General features: G+C 37.1%; 1 protein-coding gene across 2 annotated transcripts in view; it reads right to left on the bottom strand.

Moving 5' to 3' along the window:
- Nucleotides 1–9406: 9406 nt before the first annotated feature.
- Nucleotides 9407–19619, bottom strand: part of LOC150081499 (heterogeneous nuclear ribonucleoprotein F-like) — a 210699-nt gene continuing 200486 nt past the window's right edge. The window contains exon 11 of one of the 2 annotated variants that reach the window (XM_090379334.1): nucleotides 9407–9999. In XM_090379334.1, the coding sequence (XP_090235460.1) occupies nucleotides 9869–9999 (131 nt within the window). In that variant the 3' untranslated portion in view covers nucleotides 9407–9868. Of the gene's footprint in view, nucleotides 10000–15031; nucleotides 15141–19619 lie in introns of those variants that run through there. The other variant, XM_090379335.1, reaches the window with a different exon arrangement.

The raw sequence follows: 19619 nt of genomic DNA, 5'->3' as shown, positions 1-19619 counted from the left end.
CCTGACGGTCAGACTCTATTCCTCTACTAAATCTGTCTATGATCCTCTGGGGGTATCCGCATTTTCTAAGGTCTGCTGTGACCCGTGTAATTTCACATTCTTTGTCCTCAGAGGTGGTGCAGTGTGACCCTGCTCTATCTAGTAGAGCTTTCACTACACTATTCTTATGCTGCCCAGCTTGTGCTGAACTATAATGGGTGTACTGGCCTCTGCACATAGGTTTTTTAAACACAGAAGTTTTTAGCCTAGGGCCTACCCTAGAGACCAGTACATCCAAGAAAGGAAGGGTACCTCCTGTTTCCACCTCTGAGGTAAATTGTATAAATTGGGAGAAGCTATTAAGCCAATGGAGTGCATCATCCTCTCTCCCCTTCTGGACCACGGTAAAGGTATCATCAACATACCTTTTCCATTTCTTTATGGGAAACTGACATCCACTAAAAACCCTGTCCTCTAACTCCTCCATGGCCAGATTGGCCACGATCTGTCCTCTAACTCCTCCATGGCCAGATTGGCCCTAGGCTAAAACCTTCTGTGTTTAAAAAACCTATGTGCAGAGGCCAGTACACCCATTATAGTTCAGCACAAGCTGGGCAGCATAAGAATAGTGTAGTGAAAGCTCTACTAGATAGAGCAGGGTCACACTGCACCACCTCTGAGGACAAAGAATGTGAAATTACACGGGTCACAGCAGACCTTAGAAAATGCGGATACCCCCAGAGGATCATAGACAGATTTAGTAGAGGAATAGAGTCTGACCGTCAGGAACCGTTTGTTCCTGTCGCTACCGCATACATTCCTTACTATCCGGGCGTTACTGAGCATCTCGCTAGAATTTTGCGGGGCTATAAAACACGCTGTGTGCAGCTTCCCGGGCGGAGGTTGCACACAGTGTTGTCTCAGGTAAAAGACCCAATAGCAAAGGACCTGAGTAGTGGAGTAGTATACAGGATAAAATGCCCGGATTGTGGGGAATGTTATGTGGGCGAGACAAAACGACGGCTCAAGGATCGTCTGGGGGAGCATGCAAATGCTATAAAAACCGCTGATTACAATAAGTCTGCTGTGGCCGAACATTTTTGGGAGAAGCAGCATCAAAAATTTTCCCCAGAGGATGCGGTTATCATGGATCGAGCGCATGGGTTCTGGAACCGTAAATGGCTCGAGAGCCTACGAATCTGTTCATCCGACCACAATATTATGAATAGGGACAGAGGTATGCGTATGCATCCTCTGTTTGAAACTATTATCCTAAGTACGGATGAACGGTTTTGCTTAACACGTTCCCGAGCTATTTCCGCTTCCAGTTCAGACCATGCGCCGACTGCACCACGTGTATAGGTACCGTGAGCCTGTTATATATGGACGTGCTGCAGGAAGTTTTGTTACTGCTGAGGAAGGGAGCACAAGCTTCCGAAAGCTCCAGAGATTTTTATCGTTTTTATCGCTTTTAATCCGGTTTATTTTAGTGTATTTTATCTCAAGGATTTTATCACAGTTTTAATGTTTTTACATGTATATTTAATATAATAGCAGTTTTTGTAAATATTTATTTTATTTTAATATGTAAATAAATATTCTAGTTACAGTAAATACTTATTCTTATGGTTGGTGTGAGCTGATTTAATACTAAAATATGAATTTTCCCATCCTCAGAGGCCTTTTTCAGGATAGAGCCGTCTACCATCACCCTCAGTGAACGATCAGAGAGAAAACTGGATAATCAATTACAAAACAGTTGGAAAACCATAAGATGGAAACTTGTTTAGAAGACCTGTATGCCAAACACGATCGAAAGCCTTTGAGATGTGTACAGCAACTGCTTGAGTTTCAGCGAACTTTTCAATTGAATTTGTCCGTAAATGGGTAACAAAAGCCAGGATATCACCAGTGGATCGACACTGACGGAATCAAAACCTGGCGATCGTTGATCAGACGGAAGGTTTTTAGGTAGTTTAAGAGTTGGTGGTTAATTGATTTCTCCATTACTTTAGAAAGAGTAGAAGTAATTGCAATGGGACGATAATTGGATGGGAGGGATTTGTCACCCATTTTAGGAACTGATTGGATATGAGCAAATTTCCAAGCAGAAAAAAAAACACCTTTGGGATAAGAAAGTGAAAAAAGGCGGCAAAGAACAGGAGTAAGTTCGGATGCACAGGAATTGAGAACAAGTGGATATATACCATCAGGACCTGGAGCTTTCTTAACATCCAGATTCGTCAAAATTCTTATGACATCCTTTTGACTGAAGACCACAGGGGCAATTCATTGGAGCGTGTTGGGAATGGTGGGAGGTGTTTTACCAAGATCATCAATACACGAGTTGGAAGAAAAATGGGATGCTGGCAGGTCAGCTTTATCCTTGGCCGAAGGGACAACAGAACCATTTGGTTTTGACATAGGTGGGAGCAGAGATGGGCAAAAGTTGCGATCAATAGCTTTGAGAAGATACCAGAATGCTCGGCTACCATTAGGGCAAGAAGCAAGTTTTCTACTCTTAGCCTGTTCAAAATCTAGTTTGGACTGATTAATAACTGCTTTACAGTTGTTGCCAGCTTTGGTGTAGGCAGAAAATAAAACTGAAGAATTGGAAAAAAGACAATTACGATATGAAATATTGTTCTCCTTTGCAGGTTTATTGGAAAACCGAGATTTAGATAAAGGACGAGATTTTAAAGTGCCATGTGGGATAAAGGATTCCACTCCTAAAAGGATAAGTTCACTGACACGATCTGAGCAAACGTTGAAATCAGAAGTTTCGAAACAGTAGTCGGACCAGGAAAAGAAGCAAAGATATCTCGCAGGTCATCCCATTTTGCATTCTTGTAATGCCAAACAACACGAGGTTGGGAATTGAAATGAGATAAAGGCTCCATTGGAGAACAGACAATCACCAAGTTGTCATCTGAGGTGCCTAAAGGACCACTCACTTCAATCGTGTACTTAGAAGGGTTGTTTGTGAGAAAAAGATCAAGCATGTTGGCTTTATGTTAGGATTGTCCGGTATTCTTGTAGGTAAATGAACAATTTCTGGAGGGTCATTAGTAATTGCAAGAGCCTCAGCATCTCGACCAACTGGGTCAGTGTGACTAGAAAACGGAAGCCAGCTGGAGTTGTGAAATTAAAATCACCAAGGAAAATTACCTCATTATTAGGAAAGTTGGACTGGAGAAAGTCAAGTTGTAAAGAGAGGAAGTCGAAGAGCTCCAAGTGATTAGTGGAGTTGGGAGAACGGTAGAGACAACAGATGAATTTGACACAATAAGGTACAGAGATTTTAAGCCAGAGATTCCAAATTGCCAAGTCTCTGACAGGGAATATTAGAATGGACATACGCACAAGTTCCACCTTTAAGGCGGAAGAAATCATACAGCGAATAGTTTGGGCAACTGAGATGAACAGTAGTTCAATCAACCGATAACTGAGATTTTGTCAGAAAAAAAAAAGTACATGGGCTTTGGCAGACTGCAAGTGGAAATGGACATCGTTGAGGTTAGAATTGAAACTACGTTTGTTTGTGAAATTAACTAGGAAGTGTTTGAGAGGTTTAGATCTTTTCGCAGATAAGCTTACTCTATTAGTTTGACGATTCATGGTGTATTCAATAGTAAGAAAAAGTGGGTAGGACATGCTGTATGAAGTAATTAAATTTTTGGATATGGCGTACACATGGAAAAAAATATACCTAGATCCTTGACATAACGTGGCCTCGACAATGCTCCCCCGCATACACACTACTCGAACTGCCTCCGGTCACTGTCTGGCAGAGTAGAAGTTAGCAAGATTATACACTAGCTGATCTGGAAACCTCCTAGAGAGTTACCAATAGGTTACGTCCGGTGGAATAACTAGCGTCCGGTCTGTGAACACCGTTTTAGAGCTGTATCCTCGAATATAAAGAAGATTGGATCTCGCCATGATGTCCGTCCTAACATTAAAAGCCATCAGTCATACTACATAATGGAAGATATGGGTAGGGTTGACCAGAACTTAGCTCTGGAGGACTAAACATGGGTTTCTCCACTTCCAGCGTCCAATAGGCAAAGTGGTGGTATTTCGCCGGTTGATGAGTCATCGACCACCTAGAATATGCAAAAAGTCAGAGTTCTTATCGCGTTAATGATTAGACTTTTGATGATGAGGAGGCAGTGAGGAAATTTCAAAATTATAATTTTATTCTCACAGGAGGAAAGGTCTTAGGGTCGCCAAGGGAAAGCCAGGACCCTGGTGAAGACAGCTTCAGTTGGTCGCCTTTCCCCACCAGTTTCTATTTTGTGGTTAATGACATTATTATTATTATTATTAGCTATATGACATAAGGAAGTCTGAGGCTGATGCTGCACTAGCCAAAAACAATTTCTTTGAGTACCCTGAGAGAGAGAGAGAGAGAGAGAGAGGGAGAGAGAGAGAGAGAGAGAGAGAGAGAGAGAGAGAGAGAGAGATTAAAGTAGAAGGGAATCACCAAAAGAGAGAAAAATGATATGATATCCAGTTGAGAACCCTGGATGTGCCAAGTTCATATGTACCAATTGAGCCCCTGGAGTACATTGATCCGCTTCCCTACACGGTGTCTGAGCCTTTACAAAAATTGCATTTTGTAATAATGAATGAATCCGTCGCAATCGGGGTAAGAATGCAACACTGCCGGGTGAAGTTGGTAACAGAGAAAGATATTCATTGGAGGCAACACAACCATCTAAAGCTAGAAGCAGACCCAGCACATAGATACAATAAAAATTATCATATTAGGGCCGCCGAAGTGCTTCTTATCTGCCCGTGTGTATTATGTCCATAAATGCTTTTTTTTTTCCCTTGTCGATTTGCCTGTTTTTCTGAATAAAAATCGGGAATTTTCGAATAGAAACCTTGCTGTCCACATCTGAGGCCGACTGACTCAGCCACAAATTAAAAATATTCCCATAAAAATGGCCACACAAGTTCCTCACGTCGTTCAGGAATCGAATCCTGGCCTTTTTGTACTAGATGTTTGGGGAGGTAGTTACCGTGCTACCGTACAAGACACAGCCAGTAAATTTGGGCAGATGGGCTAAGAAGTGGCAACTGAAGTTTAACCTTGACAAATGCAAAGTAGTGCATATGGGTAGAAGTAACCCCAGAGAAATGTACCAACTGTGTGGTACTACACTTAAGGTGGTAGAAAATGAAAAAGAGCTGGGAGTAATTGCGGAGTCAGATATGAAATTTTCTGAGCAATGCAGAAAGGCTGCCAGGGCAGGTCATGGGGTTTTTCCAATGCTATACAGGAATTTTGCTAGCAGAGAAAGGTGATTATCCATTTGTATAAGGCAATGGTCAGGCCACTCTTTAAGCACTGTGTACAGGTCTGGAGGCCTCATTTTAGGAAGGAAATATATTTGCTTCAGCATGTACAGAGAAGGGCAACAAGATTTGTGAGGGTAATGAAGGGAACCTCTTACCAAGAGAGGCTTAAGTTCTGCAAATTGCAGCGGCTGGAGACTAGGCACCTGTGAGGTGATCTGATTGAGGTGTTTAAGGCTTTGAATGGGTTGAGCACACGGAATTCTGATGGGATTTTTCCACTTGTTCAGATTACGAACCTAAGTGGGCATAAATTCAAATCGAGGAAAGACAGTAGTAGTAGAATAGACGTGCAGAAATTTGCCTTTAGCTAGAGGGTGGTTAATTGTTGGAACAAACTTCCGTCTGTCGTTGTGGAATTTGATAGCTTGAATAAATTCAAGGAGAAATTGAAAAAACATTTGGAGGGAATGATTGTATGAAAATTTTTTTTTTTTTTTTTTTTGGCTGTGCTACATAAGCTCATACGCTTGCTTTCTTGCATCACATGCTTCTATTACTAGATTATTATTACTAACTCCCGCCACCTAGTTAAGTTTGAACTTTCTTTGCATCAAATGAATTTTCAATCACATTCGGTACACTGGACCTTTCATTCTGATACAGAATTCGCTTTAAATCCCCCCAGTCTCGTTATTGAAGTAAAGCAGCGATTTTCTAATGCCTTTCTTGTTTTCAGTGCTGCATTCCCCTTTTGTCTTCCACTCTTTGTATACGTTTGAGATGGTTCTTTTCAACATACAAGTGATTTACGTTGTTCCCCAATTGTGCTCCTTCTAAACATATTCTAATACCTTTCTGGAAATTGGAAAGATCACCTATTCTTTCCGCGATCGAACTGACTAAGAAACCTGAACAGTACAGTTTTTATCTTAGATCAAGGAGCTTATGATCATACCATGGGGCAACTACATTTGCATACGATACGGTTAATGAAGCCCAATTGAAAAACGTTTCTTGTTTTTTAGCCGTGATTATACGTTGTGCTGCCACTTTATTAGGAACACCTACCTAGTAGCGTGTTAAGCCTTCAAAAGAGCCTGAATTCGTCTATGCATGGATTGATACACAATTCGCTTTAAATCCCTCCAGACTTGTTATTGAAGTACAGCAGCGATTTTCTAATGCCTTTCTTGCTTTCAGTGCTGCATTCTCCTTTTGTCTTCCACTCACTGTATACTTTTGAGATGGTTCCTTTCAACATACAAGTGATTTCCGTTTTCCTCAATTGTGCTCCTTTTAAACATATTCTAATAATAACACCTTTCTGGAAATTGGAAAGATCACCTATTCTTTCCACGATTAGACTGACTGAGAAACCTCAAGAAAGAGTACAGTCTTTATCTTAGATCAAGGAACTTATGATCATAAGACAACTTACACGTTTAATGTTTGTTGAAGCCGAATTGAAAAACGTTTCTTGTTTTTTAGCAGATTATACATTGTGCTGCCACTTTATTAGGCACTTACCTAGTGGTGTGTTGAGCCTCCTTTAGCCTTCAAAACAGCCTGAATTCGTCTAAGCATGGATTGAACAAGATGCTGAAAACTTTTTGCAGGAATGTAGTACCATGCAGACATGAGCGTGTCATGCAGTTCCTTGAGATTCGACGGAGGTGTAGGCCTGCAGCAAACAGCCCTTTCCAGCTCATCCCAAAGATGTTCAATAGGTTTCAGATCCAGGGACTGAGCGGGCCACTACAGCAAAGAAAAGTTATTGTCATCTTCCTGAAACCATTCCATAGTGATTAGGGCATTGTGCACCGGCGCATTCTTGCTGGAAGTAACCATCTGACTTAGGATAAACTGTCAACATGAACGGATGCATTTGGTCTGCAACGATGTTTAGATACGATGTGGAATTTAGACATGAATATATAGGTATCAATGGACCCAGCATGTGCCAAGAAAACATTCCCCACCATAACACTGGCCCCATCACCTTGCACAGTAGTCGTCAGACATGACGGGTCCATTGATTCATGTTGTTTTCGCCAAATTCTGAGCCTTCCATCAATATGATACACCAGGAACTTCCACTCGTCAGACCAAGCAACTGTTTTCCAATCCTCGATAATCCAGTGCTGGTGTTGCTGTGCCCACAGGAGGCATGATCTCTTGTTCTTCATTGATAGCAATGGTACGTTTCCAGGGTCAAATAAAAAAAACTCAAAAGTACTAGTACCCATAATTAAAAAAAAAAAAAAAAAAGCAACCTGCAGCCATTATCAAGATATTCCTTTTCATGCCCAAGTTATTTAAATGGGACCAAAGTCAAGGCTCTGAGCAGACCAACATGTTTGCACACCGTTGAGGTGAAACTGTCACTACCCATGCAGCAAAGTAGAAAGAGTGATTTCATTCTACTGTCATCTTCATTATTCTAGGAATGGCCAGTGGTTCAAGCCCAAACTACAAAATGAACACATGGAAAGTGCTTTCAGTTTAGATGAGTTGGACGAGTTCTGGTGGTGATTAGCATTACAGACATCTGGGAAACCCAAGATTCGAAACCTCTACTGATTTATCATTCTATAATCGAGCTTTACATTCCAGGTACTAATGATGGGTTGTTCACCAGGCAGTTATTGGTTTGTGTGCTCAATTCTTCCATAAAAGTGGATATTATGCAACTTCCTACATATCACCTTAGTATTACTTCTAGCTCCCTTGGTGGCCTGACAGCATTTCACAAAGACTAAGAGTATTTACTTTCAACTCTTGTGCACTGATATTTCCATCAACTTCTATGGAAGTTTCCAAGTGGTATTAGCAACACCATTGTTCTTAGCATGTTGGAATGGCACGAACAAACTGAATATTAATATGTAGTTATATAGCTTTCCCTCTCATAATTTTCTAAGCTCACTCTTGACCCATTACTGAGTTTTGGTGGGCTACCCATAAATAGGGGTTTGGTTGTTTTCCCAAGGGTATCAAGATTTGTTAAGACACCCTCCTCACTGTGAATCATCCTTGATGGCAAATGCTGTGGTGGACCATGGAGTGTACTAATTGGATGAGTCAAATATCTGATGGCCATGTATGGTCCAATCAACACAAATCCACGGACCCATCACATCCACTTTAAAGGCAGCTGCTGCTGGCTGCTTAATATGGGGCATGTTTTTCTGGTGAGTTCTACTCTGTTATTAGTTATGGTGATTCCTGAACACTAGTTCCACTTCACCTCACTGGTGAGGTCTACCATCAGCTCTTTGGAGAACATGTGCACCCTGCCGTGTTGCATTTTCCTGGACAGAGATGGGATCTTCCAAGACGATGATGCTCCTTGTCATTGGGCCTGCACTAAGCACGAGTACTTAGTGCATAACCTTTCCCCCCAAAACTATTCCTGTTATTGCAAATTGTTTCTTGTTTCTTTGAGAAAAGTCCTGCGAGGAGTGCAAACCTCCGTATTTGGTGGTCACTGGCTTGAACCCCGGTCTAATCAAAAAGCGTGTGCTACGCACTGCTGCTCCTGCCCACCTGGCTACGGAGGTGCCAACAACATACTCTGATTAAAACATTAAAAATTGTGTTAACTGAAAAATATCCTCCCACATCAGCTGAAAAAAGCATGCAAGCAATTTTGGTCAAGCAAAGTGTTAAAAAAAATAAGTTATGCAATTATATGATTGGAGTATTTCATTAGGATTTATAACTGGGGGTTTCTGGATAACTGGATTCAAAAAATAATCTTTCGAAAAAAAACAAGGAACTTCTACAAGAAGCACACAAAAATAAACTGCAAAGTTTTAAAACTTTTATTGAAAAAATTCCTTTACATAAGAAATCACTGACATTTAAAAAGTCATTCAATATGATATATATAAGTGAAGAGTTAAAATAAATCACTCAATTACAATGTTATTTTTACAATTATAAAATAAACTGAAAACTAAAATACACCTTAACTGATTAGTGAGAGTGCAATTGTATGTTTATCAAGTGTACATTGTGCATACATATAATTTATATATTTAATTTTTTCCTACATAATATAATTAATTTAATTAACAATTATGTTTTAGTAAAGAAATTTTAAATTTACTTCTCCAACAGTTCATATAATACAGAAATTTGAGGCATATTTGCTGATCATGTTATTGATCAGCATTTGAAAGTATTTGTTCACAGCTTTTAATATATGATGTTCAGGCATGTGATTCTCTCTCTTTTTTTCCCCCCCTACTTTTTTTTTGATTTAAGTGAATTAGGATACACAAAATAGATGTCCTGAAAAAATTCAACATCCACACTTTCTAGGAAAATGATCACAGGCCATTGAAATGCTACTTGGAATGACATGCCTTAAAGCTACAGCAGAAAGCACTTAACTAAAGTTTACAGAAATATAGGTTGCCAAAACAATGGATTTAGTGATTCAGCAATTGAGAGAGAGAGGACGGATTTCTGTACTAATAACATGAATTTATTGACATACAGTACTTAGAAGCTAAAAATATGGATACATGAGAATAAACAAGTGAAAATAACAACTGCATGAACATATTTGTAAGCATTAAAAGGGTGTATAGCTATTTCCTCTCATCATGTTCGTCCGCCCTCCTCTTCCACCCACGTTAACAGGAAAACCAGCATTCATATGTTCAGACCTGAAGCATCCTCCATTATATCCAGACCCATCCATACCTACAAAAATTTTCATGTTGATTTAATACTTGGATGTTTTTCTTCTTTCACATTTCCAAATATACAGTCAATAAACTGGAAGAGTGTGCAATGGAGTAAACAGAAAGTATACCTTTAAATCCAGAAACACATAACAACAAGCACTTGACAACGTTTGATGAAAAAACTGACATTAGCCACTGTTTTTAAAAAAATAGATCAAAAATCTTTAAAGCATTAATCTATTATGAATACCGTTGCATACCTATCATCTAAGAATTAGGAGAATTTCCAATGTTCTTTAAATTTTAGTGCAATTAGTATTTTTTATTCGCTTCCACACAGTGACAAATCTTAAATCTTTTTAAATTAAAGTAAACAGCATTTTGCACATGGCAACATTTGTAAATTGATTAAAAGATATGTATTTCAACTGGAACAGTGCTCAAGAACATTTCATCCAAATTAATAAGTAATCAACTGATGTCACATGAAACAATGGGAAAATTAATGGATCCAAAAAAATGGTAGTCAAACTACAGTATTCATAAATTTATACACAGTCCTTCTCCAGATGGACCTAAAACCCATAACATTAAAAGACGCTATACGCTACAAAAGCGATTCTCTCTGGTGAAGCTCGTGAGAGAGAGACAGAGAGACATTTTCATTGTAATACTCCTACCTACCTATCACTTTTACAGGTCAGAGTTTCGTTTTCACTATTCACGAAATTTTAGTGGCAAAGAAATTGTCATTTACAATTTGTTGAGCGAAAAGGCTGAATTTATTAAGCTATGCATAATCTTAGACTGAAGGTCACTATGACACTGTTATCATTCAATCACCAGCAAACATCGCCGACTTCTGGATGAGCAGCAGCGTCTATCAAGATTTAGTCTTACTTATTGCATGGAAATTTCTGTCCAACGGATCAGGAGTACAGTGTCAAACAAAGGGGGGGGGGAAAATCTTAAAAGCTAAATATCCTTTTATGCCACTGGTAAGCATAAACTGCTATGGTGACAACTTGCCAACACATAATAACACTATGTAATACTGCCCAACTGCAAGCATATCTGACTTATATGGAAAACAGCTCTAACTGAAATTAGAATCATGTATTGCTCAAAAGTTTTAAACAACAGTCCAAGGGTTGTTATTTTGGTTTTTAGGAGCATTAGCAACTAAGGCCATATTGCTCCGGTCCAGTGGTCATTACCTGACCTTTCCGCATCCTCTGTATTTGGTGGTGACGGGCTCGAACCCTGGTCTAATCAAGAAGCATGTGCTATGCACTGCTGCACCTTCCCACCTGGCTACGGAGGCGCCACAGTCCACAAGAGGAAAAGACTAGTTATGTTTCTCTTAAGCCTGTTAAAAAATTGACAGTATTCAACATGTAGCTATCATTTTGATAGATCAATGAGAGGCAGCTCCAAAGGCAGGTATGAAGCACTTGTGACTTCTGCATGTAAAACAATTCCAATAACGATTAGGAAGTCATGATGTATTACTTAGAAAATTTTAAACAATAGCTTAATTGTAGAGGAACAAGAATCAAAAGCTATGTATCCTCTTATTTGTTGTTTTATGGTGCATTGGCATCTAAGGCCCTTATTTTTTGATAAAAATTTGATTGTATTCAGGGTTATCTATTACTTTGTCATTGCCAACAAGCACAGTGGGCTGAAAATATCTGCTGTGAAACACAGATAATGCATGAAAAGGGAGAAATGGTCATGAAAGTAGGTATGAAGCACTTGTGACTTTTGCACATAAAAGAGGTCAAAATTAAAGTCAAGTATCTTGGAAACTTGTTTTCAGAAGGAAAAGTTAAAAGCTAGATATCTTTTTGTGCTGTTACTGATGATCGTGGCTGGCTGCAAAAATCTGTGAAACAGATTTGATGGCAGGGCAAAGCACTCCTGACTTTCATATGGAAAACAGCATCAATAAAACTCACATATGTCATGAAAATCTTTTTACAAGGTGAATTAGTTGATAAGGTTACACACTGAAAAAGCTGAAGAGAGTGATTAAGGAGAAAGAATTTCAACTGACAAATGCATTACACTAAAGCCAAAAAGAACTTATTAAAGGACTGAAAGAAAAAAAAAAAGTTAAAATGAATATATACAAAATTCTCCATTTCATTCAAATACAAAATATTATTTTATATTGTTTTCTCCACACACCCATTTTCTGTCTTTCAAATTGCCAAAACCACAGCACCATCGAATTTTCCATTAACCCCCCACCAACTATGGAAAATCTCTAGCATATCTCAACTTCCTCTCATCCCCTCCCTCCTGCTGTCACTGGCTGAAGCTATTAGTGATTAAATGGTCACCATTTAATGCATATCTCACGATAGCATGTTAATTACAAGTATAATTACCAGTACTATACAGTTAAAATAAAATCATTCTTATCCATGTAATCCCCTCCTTTTTTTTTTTTTGGTAGTTGTTGGCGCATAGGCTTCTGTGGCCATAATGCACCTCCCAAGGTTTTTGCAGTACTTTGATCCAAGCCCAAGGGGGGAATCGAACACGCGACCTTTGGGTTGCCAGGCAGGCACTTTACCCACCTGACTAGCACGGTCGGCAAAAAAAAAAAAAAAAAAAAAAAACCCTTTTGTAGAAAGCTATGAACCGAGTCACCATACAATCAGTTCTTATAGTTGCAATTTGTTTTTATTCTTTTTACATGCCTATATTAAAAATAGTGAATAAAATCCATACACAAAATGTGCTACCCCTGAAAATGAAAATGCAGCAGTTTCTTGTTCTCTTTTGATGTAAAAAATATATTTCTTAGTTGCAGAGCTGGGAATTGACTTCAGTTCTAATCAAGAATGGTTCAGGAAAAGGAATAACAATTTTTAAGAATTTTTGTGATGATTCGTGGAAGACTTCTAAAGACATGGTATTAGACTGGATAACTTCTGTCTTGCTTTCACTACTATAAATCTATGCATCCAAGGATATTTACAATGCTGATGAAACAGGTATTTGTTTTTTTTCTGCATTCCGGGTAAAACTTGGGCAATTAAGGTGATCCATGTCCTGAGGGGGAAAAAGGCAAAACAGTGTATTACAGTGATGCTAAGTCACAATTCAAATTGTTCTGAAAAGTTGCCCCTGTTCGTATAAAATTTTCAAATCCTTGCTACACGTTTACTTCTTTAAAAGCTTTTTAAAGGAGTTAAAAAATTACCAGTGAAAGATATAGCAAATAAAAAAGCTATGATGATGCAAGTATTGTCATGGATTGGTGATTTGATTATTGATAACAGTCCTGTCTACTGAAAGTGAAAAACCTCCAGTTTCTCAATTTCATAATTTTTCCATCTAATACCACAAACATATTGTAGCCAGGGTATAACAAAAAATTGGAAATTTAACAAAACTACTGCAAAAGTTCATTTGTAGCATCGAATCAAAAGAGTATTTGAATGCCTAGAGACCTGTTATAGATAAAATGCCCAAAAACTATCAGAATGTAACATCTTCGGCTCTGTGTCCTCTTATTCAAGTGTTTTGGCAGAAATAACAGATGATGATTACACTGCAGTAGAAGACCATATTACCAGCATACCAATTTTATCCAATAATGACTGGATACTGTTAGGCCCAGAGTACAAGGAGAAAAGCTGGTGTCCATAGGGATAAAAACAAAGTTTTACCCAGATCTATATACCAAGTGCTTTGGATGTTTCTGAATTTTCAAAAAGGAGTGCACCGTTTTCTGGACATTTAACTGAGGTGTGAAATTCATGAAACAGTGAATAATTTTTAACAATTTGTGGCAAAGAAAACTGTTAAAAATGCCATTCACAAAAAAAAAAAAAAAGAAGGGGGGGGGGAAGGTTTCTTACAAAAAAAAAAAAAAAAAACTATTGATGTCATTGGTATAAAAAGAAAATATTATCCAAATTATGCAGTGTACAGTACACTGTATGTAAATAATTTTTATCCATTTAATCAATGTGAATTTTACTAAGATTTGAAAAATCAAGTTTCCATAATGCAAAATATAGTTAACACGAAGTCTGAATAATATGAAAAATGGTTAGTTCTCAGTATTTTGTGCTAACTAGGTTACAATGTATATAAAAATACAAGATTTTTGCAAAAAAATGTAAGTCTAAATACATGAAACAATTAATTTTAAAGGTGATGTTTAAATCCATCATTGTTCAACATCATGTGAGACTGAAATTACTGTTCCAACTTTTATATTAAAGTTATATTACATGCTGGAAGGCACCTGAAAATGTCAAAACTTAATGTGTTTTTATTTATTTTGCATGTATTTTAATTTCTCTCACTAAGGACCTGGAATCCAGAAAGCCTTTGTATCCAAGCTTTCCGTTTAAGGCAGTGGTTTTCAACCAAGGTGCCGCGACAACATTCCAGGGGTGCCACGTAATTTGGATTTAAGTTACTTAAACTTATTATAATTTTTTAATTTATATATTTATTTCATTATAAAAAGGTGTACAGTATCTTTTTCATTTTTTGGTGATCTATAATTGATGTTTACTTAGTACCTCTATATAAAGAATGAAATTATATACCGTATATATATAATTTGTATTATGAAATGTACTTTTTATAATTATATTATTATAATAAATATATATATATATATATATATAGAGAGAGAGAGAATCGAATCTAACAGGCAGAAAATTGAGTAGGGGTGCCATTATTAAAAAAAGGTTGAAAACCACTGGTTCAAGGGCTCCAGTGCTATACTTCCCAACTTTTAGAAATTGTAAAAACAGGACATCTGATTTTTGCCAGAATATTCTGGAACTGTCCTTGCACAGTCAAAATGTTCTTTCCCAACTTCTGTTACAAATTAAAAATAATCAATTAATGCATGTCAGTCATAGAGTGCATTAATTGATTAATAGTGCAGCAGGTAAATTACATGTGTGGTCATGGAATGCAATAAACCATACTTTGATTTGATTTGTTTATTTTTCATTCTATTCAATTACATAGTATAGTATTGGTTAAGGCAACATACTTTTTAATGACCTGGTTGAAGTTGACTATAGCGCACCATTCCAACTTATGCGAATTGATTAGCAGAAGCAATCACACTGCTCAAACAAATTCAGAGTAACCTAATCTTTCATAAATTCTCTTAAAAAAAAAAAAAAAAAAGGGGGTAAATATTTAAACCAACCTAACCTTTTAGCAACAAATGATAGCCAGTAACACAAATGATTCACTAAACTCCATTTTGGCTATTAATAATAGTGCTATAAAAAAATAATAAATAAATACCAAAATAAAGACATTAAAAGTTACGCCATTATTATAAATCAAATATGTAAATGCAATTTTCTTTCTTTCACAGGTGGCAAAAATTATGGGGAAGATTAGTAAAAATGAAGGAAGTATAACTCTAGACAATATAAAAATTTTATTTCAACCAAGGAGTGATTTCACAAATTACCAACTTATCTTGCAGAACTAAAACTTGTGGAAATGTAAGTTGGACAGACACCTGAATGAAACCAAGTTTCTTAAAGGAATGAATGCTAAAACAAACCTGGATTCCTTTCATTTTTTTGTGTTTATTAATATTAATTAGAAAGAATAATACATTTCTGAATTAATAAACAGGTAATAAAGGTTGTTGTTTGGTTTTTAGGAGTATTAGCAACTAAGGCCATATTACTCCGGGGATATGCGGTGGTCATTCCTTGACCTTCCCGCATCCTCCGTATTTGGTAGTCATGGGCTCGAACCCTGGTCTAATCAAGAAGCGTGTGCTATGCACTGCTGCTCCTGCCCACCTGGCTAGGAAAGACGCCAGGTAATAAAGGGAAGAATATTTTAGTGTAATTAAAAGCAGGCCACCACATATTTCAATCCCTTTGTTGGTGGACCCCCATCCTTGCCATACAGCAAACAGAGAATACCCAAAGTTTATTGTTAATATTCATCCCAAGGCAAGTAAATGATTTCTAAGACATGAGCAGTTGAAATGGATAATAAGAGAAACTGCAAAGGTGTAGTACCAACAGTTATCATAAAAACACTGCACAGAACGGGCTAGCCATGGTTATAAACCAAAATTGTCTTTCCAGCAATCAATGTACAATGATGCTTATCCTGGTGCAGACAGAAGCGGCAGAATGCGACATGGAGTAATGAATCATGTTACACATTCCAGAAACCAGGTGGACTTGCCTGATGCCTGAAACGAGTGGGTGTAGCATATGCTACACCCACTCGTTTCAGGCATCAGGCATATACCCAAAGAATGTTTTCATCCAATCTTATTGTAATAACTTCATAGTTGTTGCAATAAGATTGGGATTAGTGGTAATGTCATCAGTGAGACCATAGATGCAGCAGTCTGTTATGAAATTCTGTCAAGCTTTTTTTTTTTTTTTTTTGAGTGTACCTGCAGTTTTTTCACCATCCCCACAAAAACACTTAATCGATGCAACCTTTTTTCAGCAAACTGAATAGTATACAAGTGCTAAGCAAATCATTTCACACATACATGATGTAATAAGGTTGGATTATATTCTGGATTGGACTATCCTCCCAAACGTATTTCTCACTGCACAAGTTAATTCACATACAGCAGTGGTTTTCAATCTTTTGCTTTGGTGACACTTTTTAAACGATCCTGCTCCCATTACAAAACATATAACGGAATTTTTGTTCATTAACATCAAATTAGTACAGGTACAACTGAAGTCATTTTAGAGTGAGTACAACAAAATCAACATACACATAATTACTTAATAAAATCAGCTATGTGAAACTTTAATGTGAAATCTGTACCTGGTATTGTCTGCAGAGCTTTGTAATTTGTGGGGAAATTTTTGATATGCTGAGTGTTGAAAATGCCAACTCAGAGAGAATAAGATGTGGAAAGAGGCATTATTACTGACATGGCATATTTAGAAAAAGCTGGAAACTGAATTCATACTGCTTAATTTGTAGAGTGCAATCACTCCTCATTTCAATGAGTCATTCCTCCTCTTCCAAAGACAACTGCGACATTTCTAATTGATTTTTAGAAAAAAATACCTTTTACTCAATTAAAATATTTAACATTGATTGATGGAAAGAATTTTTTTTTTTTTTTTTTTTTTTAACGAAGTGTCAATGTATGGGTTATTAATTCTATAACTTCGTTATTAAAATTTGACTTTTACAGTTACAAGGAACATATTTAAATTGTTTTCAATTTATCTTTTCCACATATTAGTTTTGTCCTTAAATGCACACAATTTATCAGTCAACCTCAAAATATATTTGTGTTTCCCTTACATGCTCAAATTTAAGTGACTGCGATGGTTAAATATATCAGCTAGAAATACTAGTTTTGAGCACCAAATTTCACCACTCAAATAATCAGAAAATTCCATTTCTTCTACTGAACTATATGCAAGATGCTCTTCCACAATTATAAAAAATGTACGAGTACTTTTCCTTTAGATAACTGTTGTATCATGGTGTGAATTATCAATGTGAAATGATCAGAATCCACAGCTTCAGATAATTTAGAAAATAAACAACTTTTAAAGTCTGTTCTTGATGCAATCTGTTATTTTTACCATTTGATCATTTTTTTTTTTTTTTTTTTTTTTTATGTGAACCCCAAACACGAGAGATATTAGAACCTATAGTACTTAGTACCATGCTTGGGTTGCATTATTTGTAAATCAATTGGAATGCTTTTTGCAACTAGAGCTTCACTGTTTAATAAGCAGTGTTTATGAAAATAATGCTTGAGTTTATCACCTGACAATGGTGCAATTTACTGATTCTTTGCACACTGATGGCACTACACCTGTACCTGACATCTATATTTTATATTTTTCCATATGATTATTGATGACATTAAAATTTTCTTGACCAGCTGTTTTGGAGAGTTCTTTGTAATAAAAAAAAAAAAAAAAAAGAAAAAGAAAAAAAAGTAACAAATCACATTTCCATTCACAACAAACCTGATGAATGCTATTAGTTTAGCTTTTCCACTTATGTCTGCTCGCTCATCTACTAATCTTTTTTGTAATGCAAAAAGCTGGTGCAAATGATCAATCACATATTGTTTCACATCCTTGGTCATGTGTAGAATTTGCCTGGCTACCTGTATTGTCAAAAAGTGTTATTTTTCTGAATTTTCGTTTTCTGCTTTATCTCCTAACATGGTTTACACAAATTAATCAGCATGATGGCTAAATAAGGCTTTTGGCAATACCATGAGACTTCTTCTTAGATACTAACTCAGCAACATAACTAGCTTCTTGGGCTTTATCAGAAATTTATTTACTGAACTCAAAAATCTTTCTTTTTTCATTTGGCCACTTAGCTGCAAGGCCAGAAAAATGCAACATGATCATTCCCACAGGGATCCAGAGTGTGCAGAATATCTAAAGGCAGTCAAAGCATTAAATTTAAGACTAAATAGTACACCTATAACTAATAGCAAATCCAGGCCACAATAAAACTTATCCAATTAAATTACCAAAGATCCCTGAATACCATGAATCAACTTGCAAAAATCAACAGAGCAGAAAAGCCAACAGTCTCACTACTGCAAGGACCCTATTCTTATAAAGGAGTTGTCAAGGGTCTTCCCACTTTTTTGCAGAATTGTTCAGAGCGAAACCGCCACTATATGAAGGGGTGGGGGGATGCCACTACAGAAATCTGGGTGACTACTGCTCTGGCCGATTCTACCTTAACAGCCACAAAGATCACTGGTCTATGCTCTACTCATGCTGCCCATACTTGCATTGAGGGTTTTATGCCTCTCATTGCACCCATGATATGGACGGAGCCAACAAATCACATCACAGACTGTTACTTCTGCATGGTGCCTCCTATTAGAAAAGGGATGACAATGAAGAAAAATTGAACAGTGTACCCAAATATACCTTTTGCAATTCATCCCGTGCTCATTGTGAAGTTCTACCTATTCCTAAACAACACAACCATTTTTCTGTACACTCTGATGAAGACAATGAACATCAACTTGACATACACAAAGAAATAGCAGCTGCCAATGTTAAGGGATCCACCACTCTGTCCAAACCTTTATCCTTCTGAACCACATAAGATCACAGAAAGTGAGATTAATGACCTTATCAGGGATATCGAATTGCCGAAGAACAAGGCAGAGCTTTTGGTACAGAGGCTACAACAGTGGAATCTTCCAGATCAGGAATAGCCAACAAGCCTATTGCGGCTTTAATTTCGGTCGATCATGACAAATTTTAAACATATATAAAAAATAGATTAGTCAAAATCTAAATGTTATTATTATGTGCTCCACTGCATATGCTTATTGCAAATCCGTTGAACCATGTGACTACTCTTCTTGCCACACAGCTGCTAGACTTGTCTAGCGAAAATTCACACAGTTATATTATGGAGAGCATAGTGTGTGTGTGTGTGTGTCGAATTCTTATTTAGCTTACTTAATATTAATAACTGGATAATACGTATACGTTAATTTAATACCCTATGATTTAAAATGAATACTACGAAAAAGAGTAAAACGTATCATTTTCATCAAGAGTGGGAGCTAGAATACTTTTTTTGTAATGATAAAAGAAAAATGTTATTGTTTGATTTGCAAGGCACTTG

The sequence above is a fragment of the Mastigoproctus giganteus genome, chromosome 8, assembly GCF_048544385.1.
Source record: "Mastigoproctus giganteus isolate SK-2022 chromosome 8, ASM4854438v1, whole genome shotgun sequence".
NCBI lineage: Eukaryota > Metazoa > Arthropoda > Arachnida > Uropygi > Thelyphonidae > Mastigoproctus > Mastigoproctus giganteus.
The sequence above is the reverse complement of the archived record's forward strand: the minus strand, read 5'-3'. Positions and strand labels throughout refer to the sequence as shown.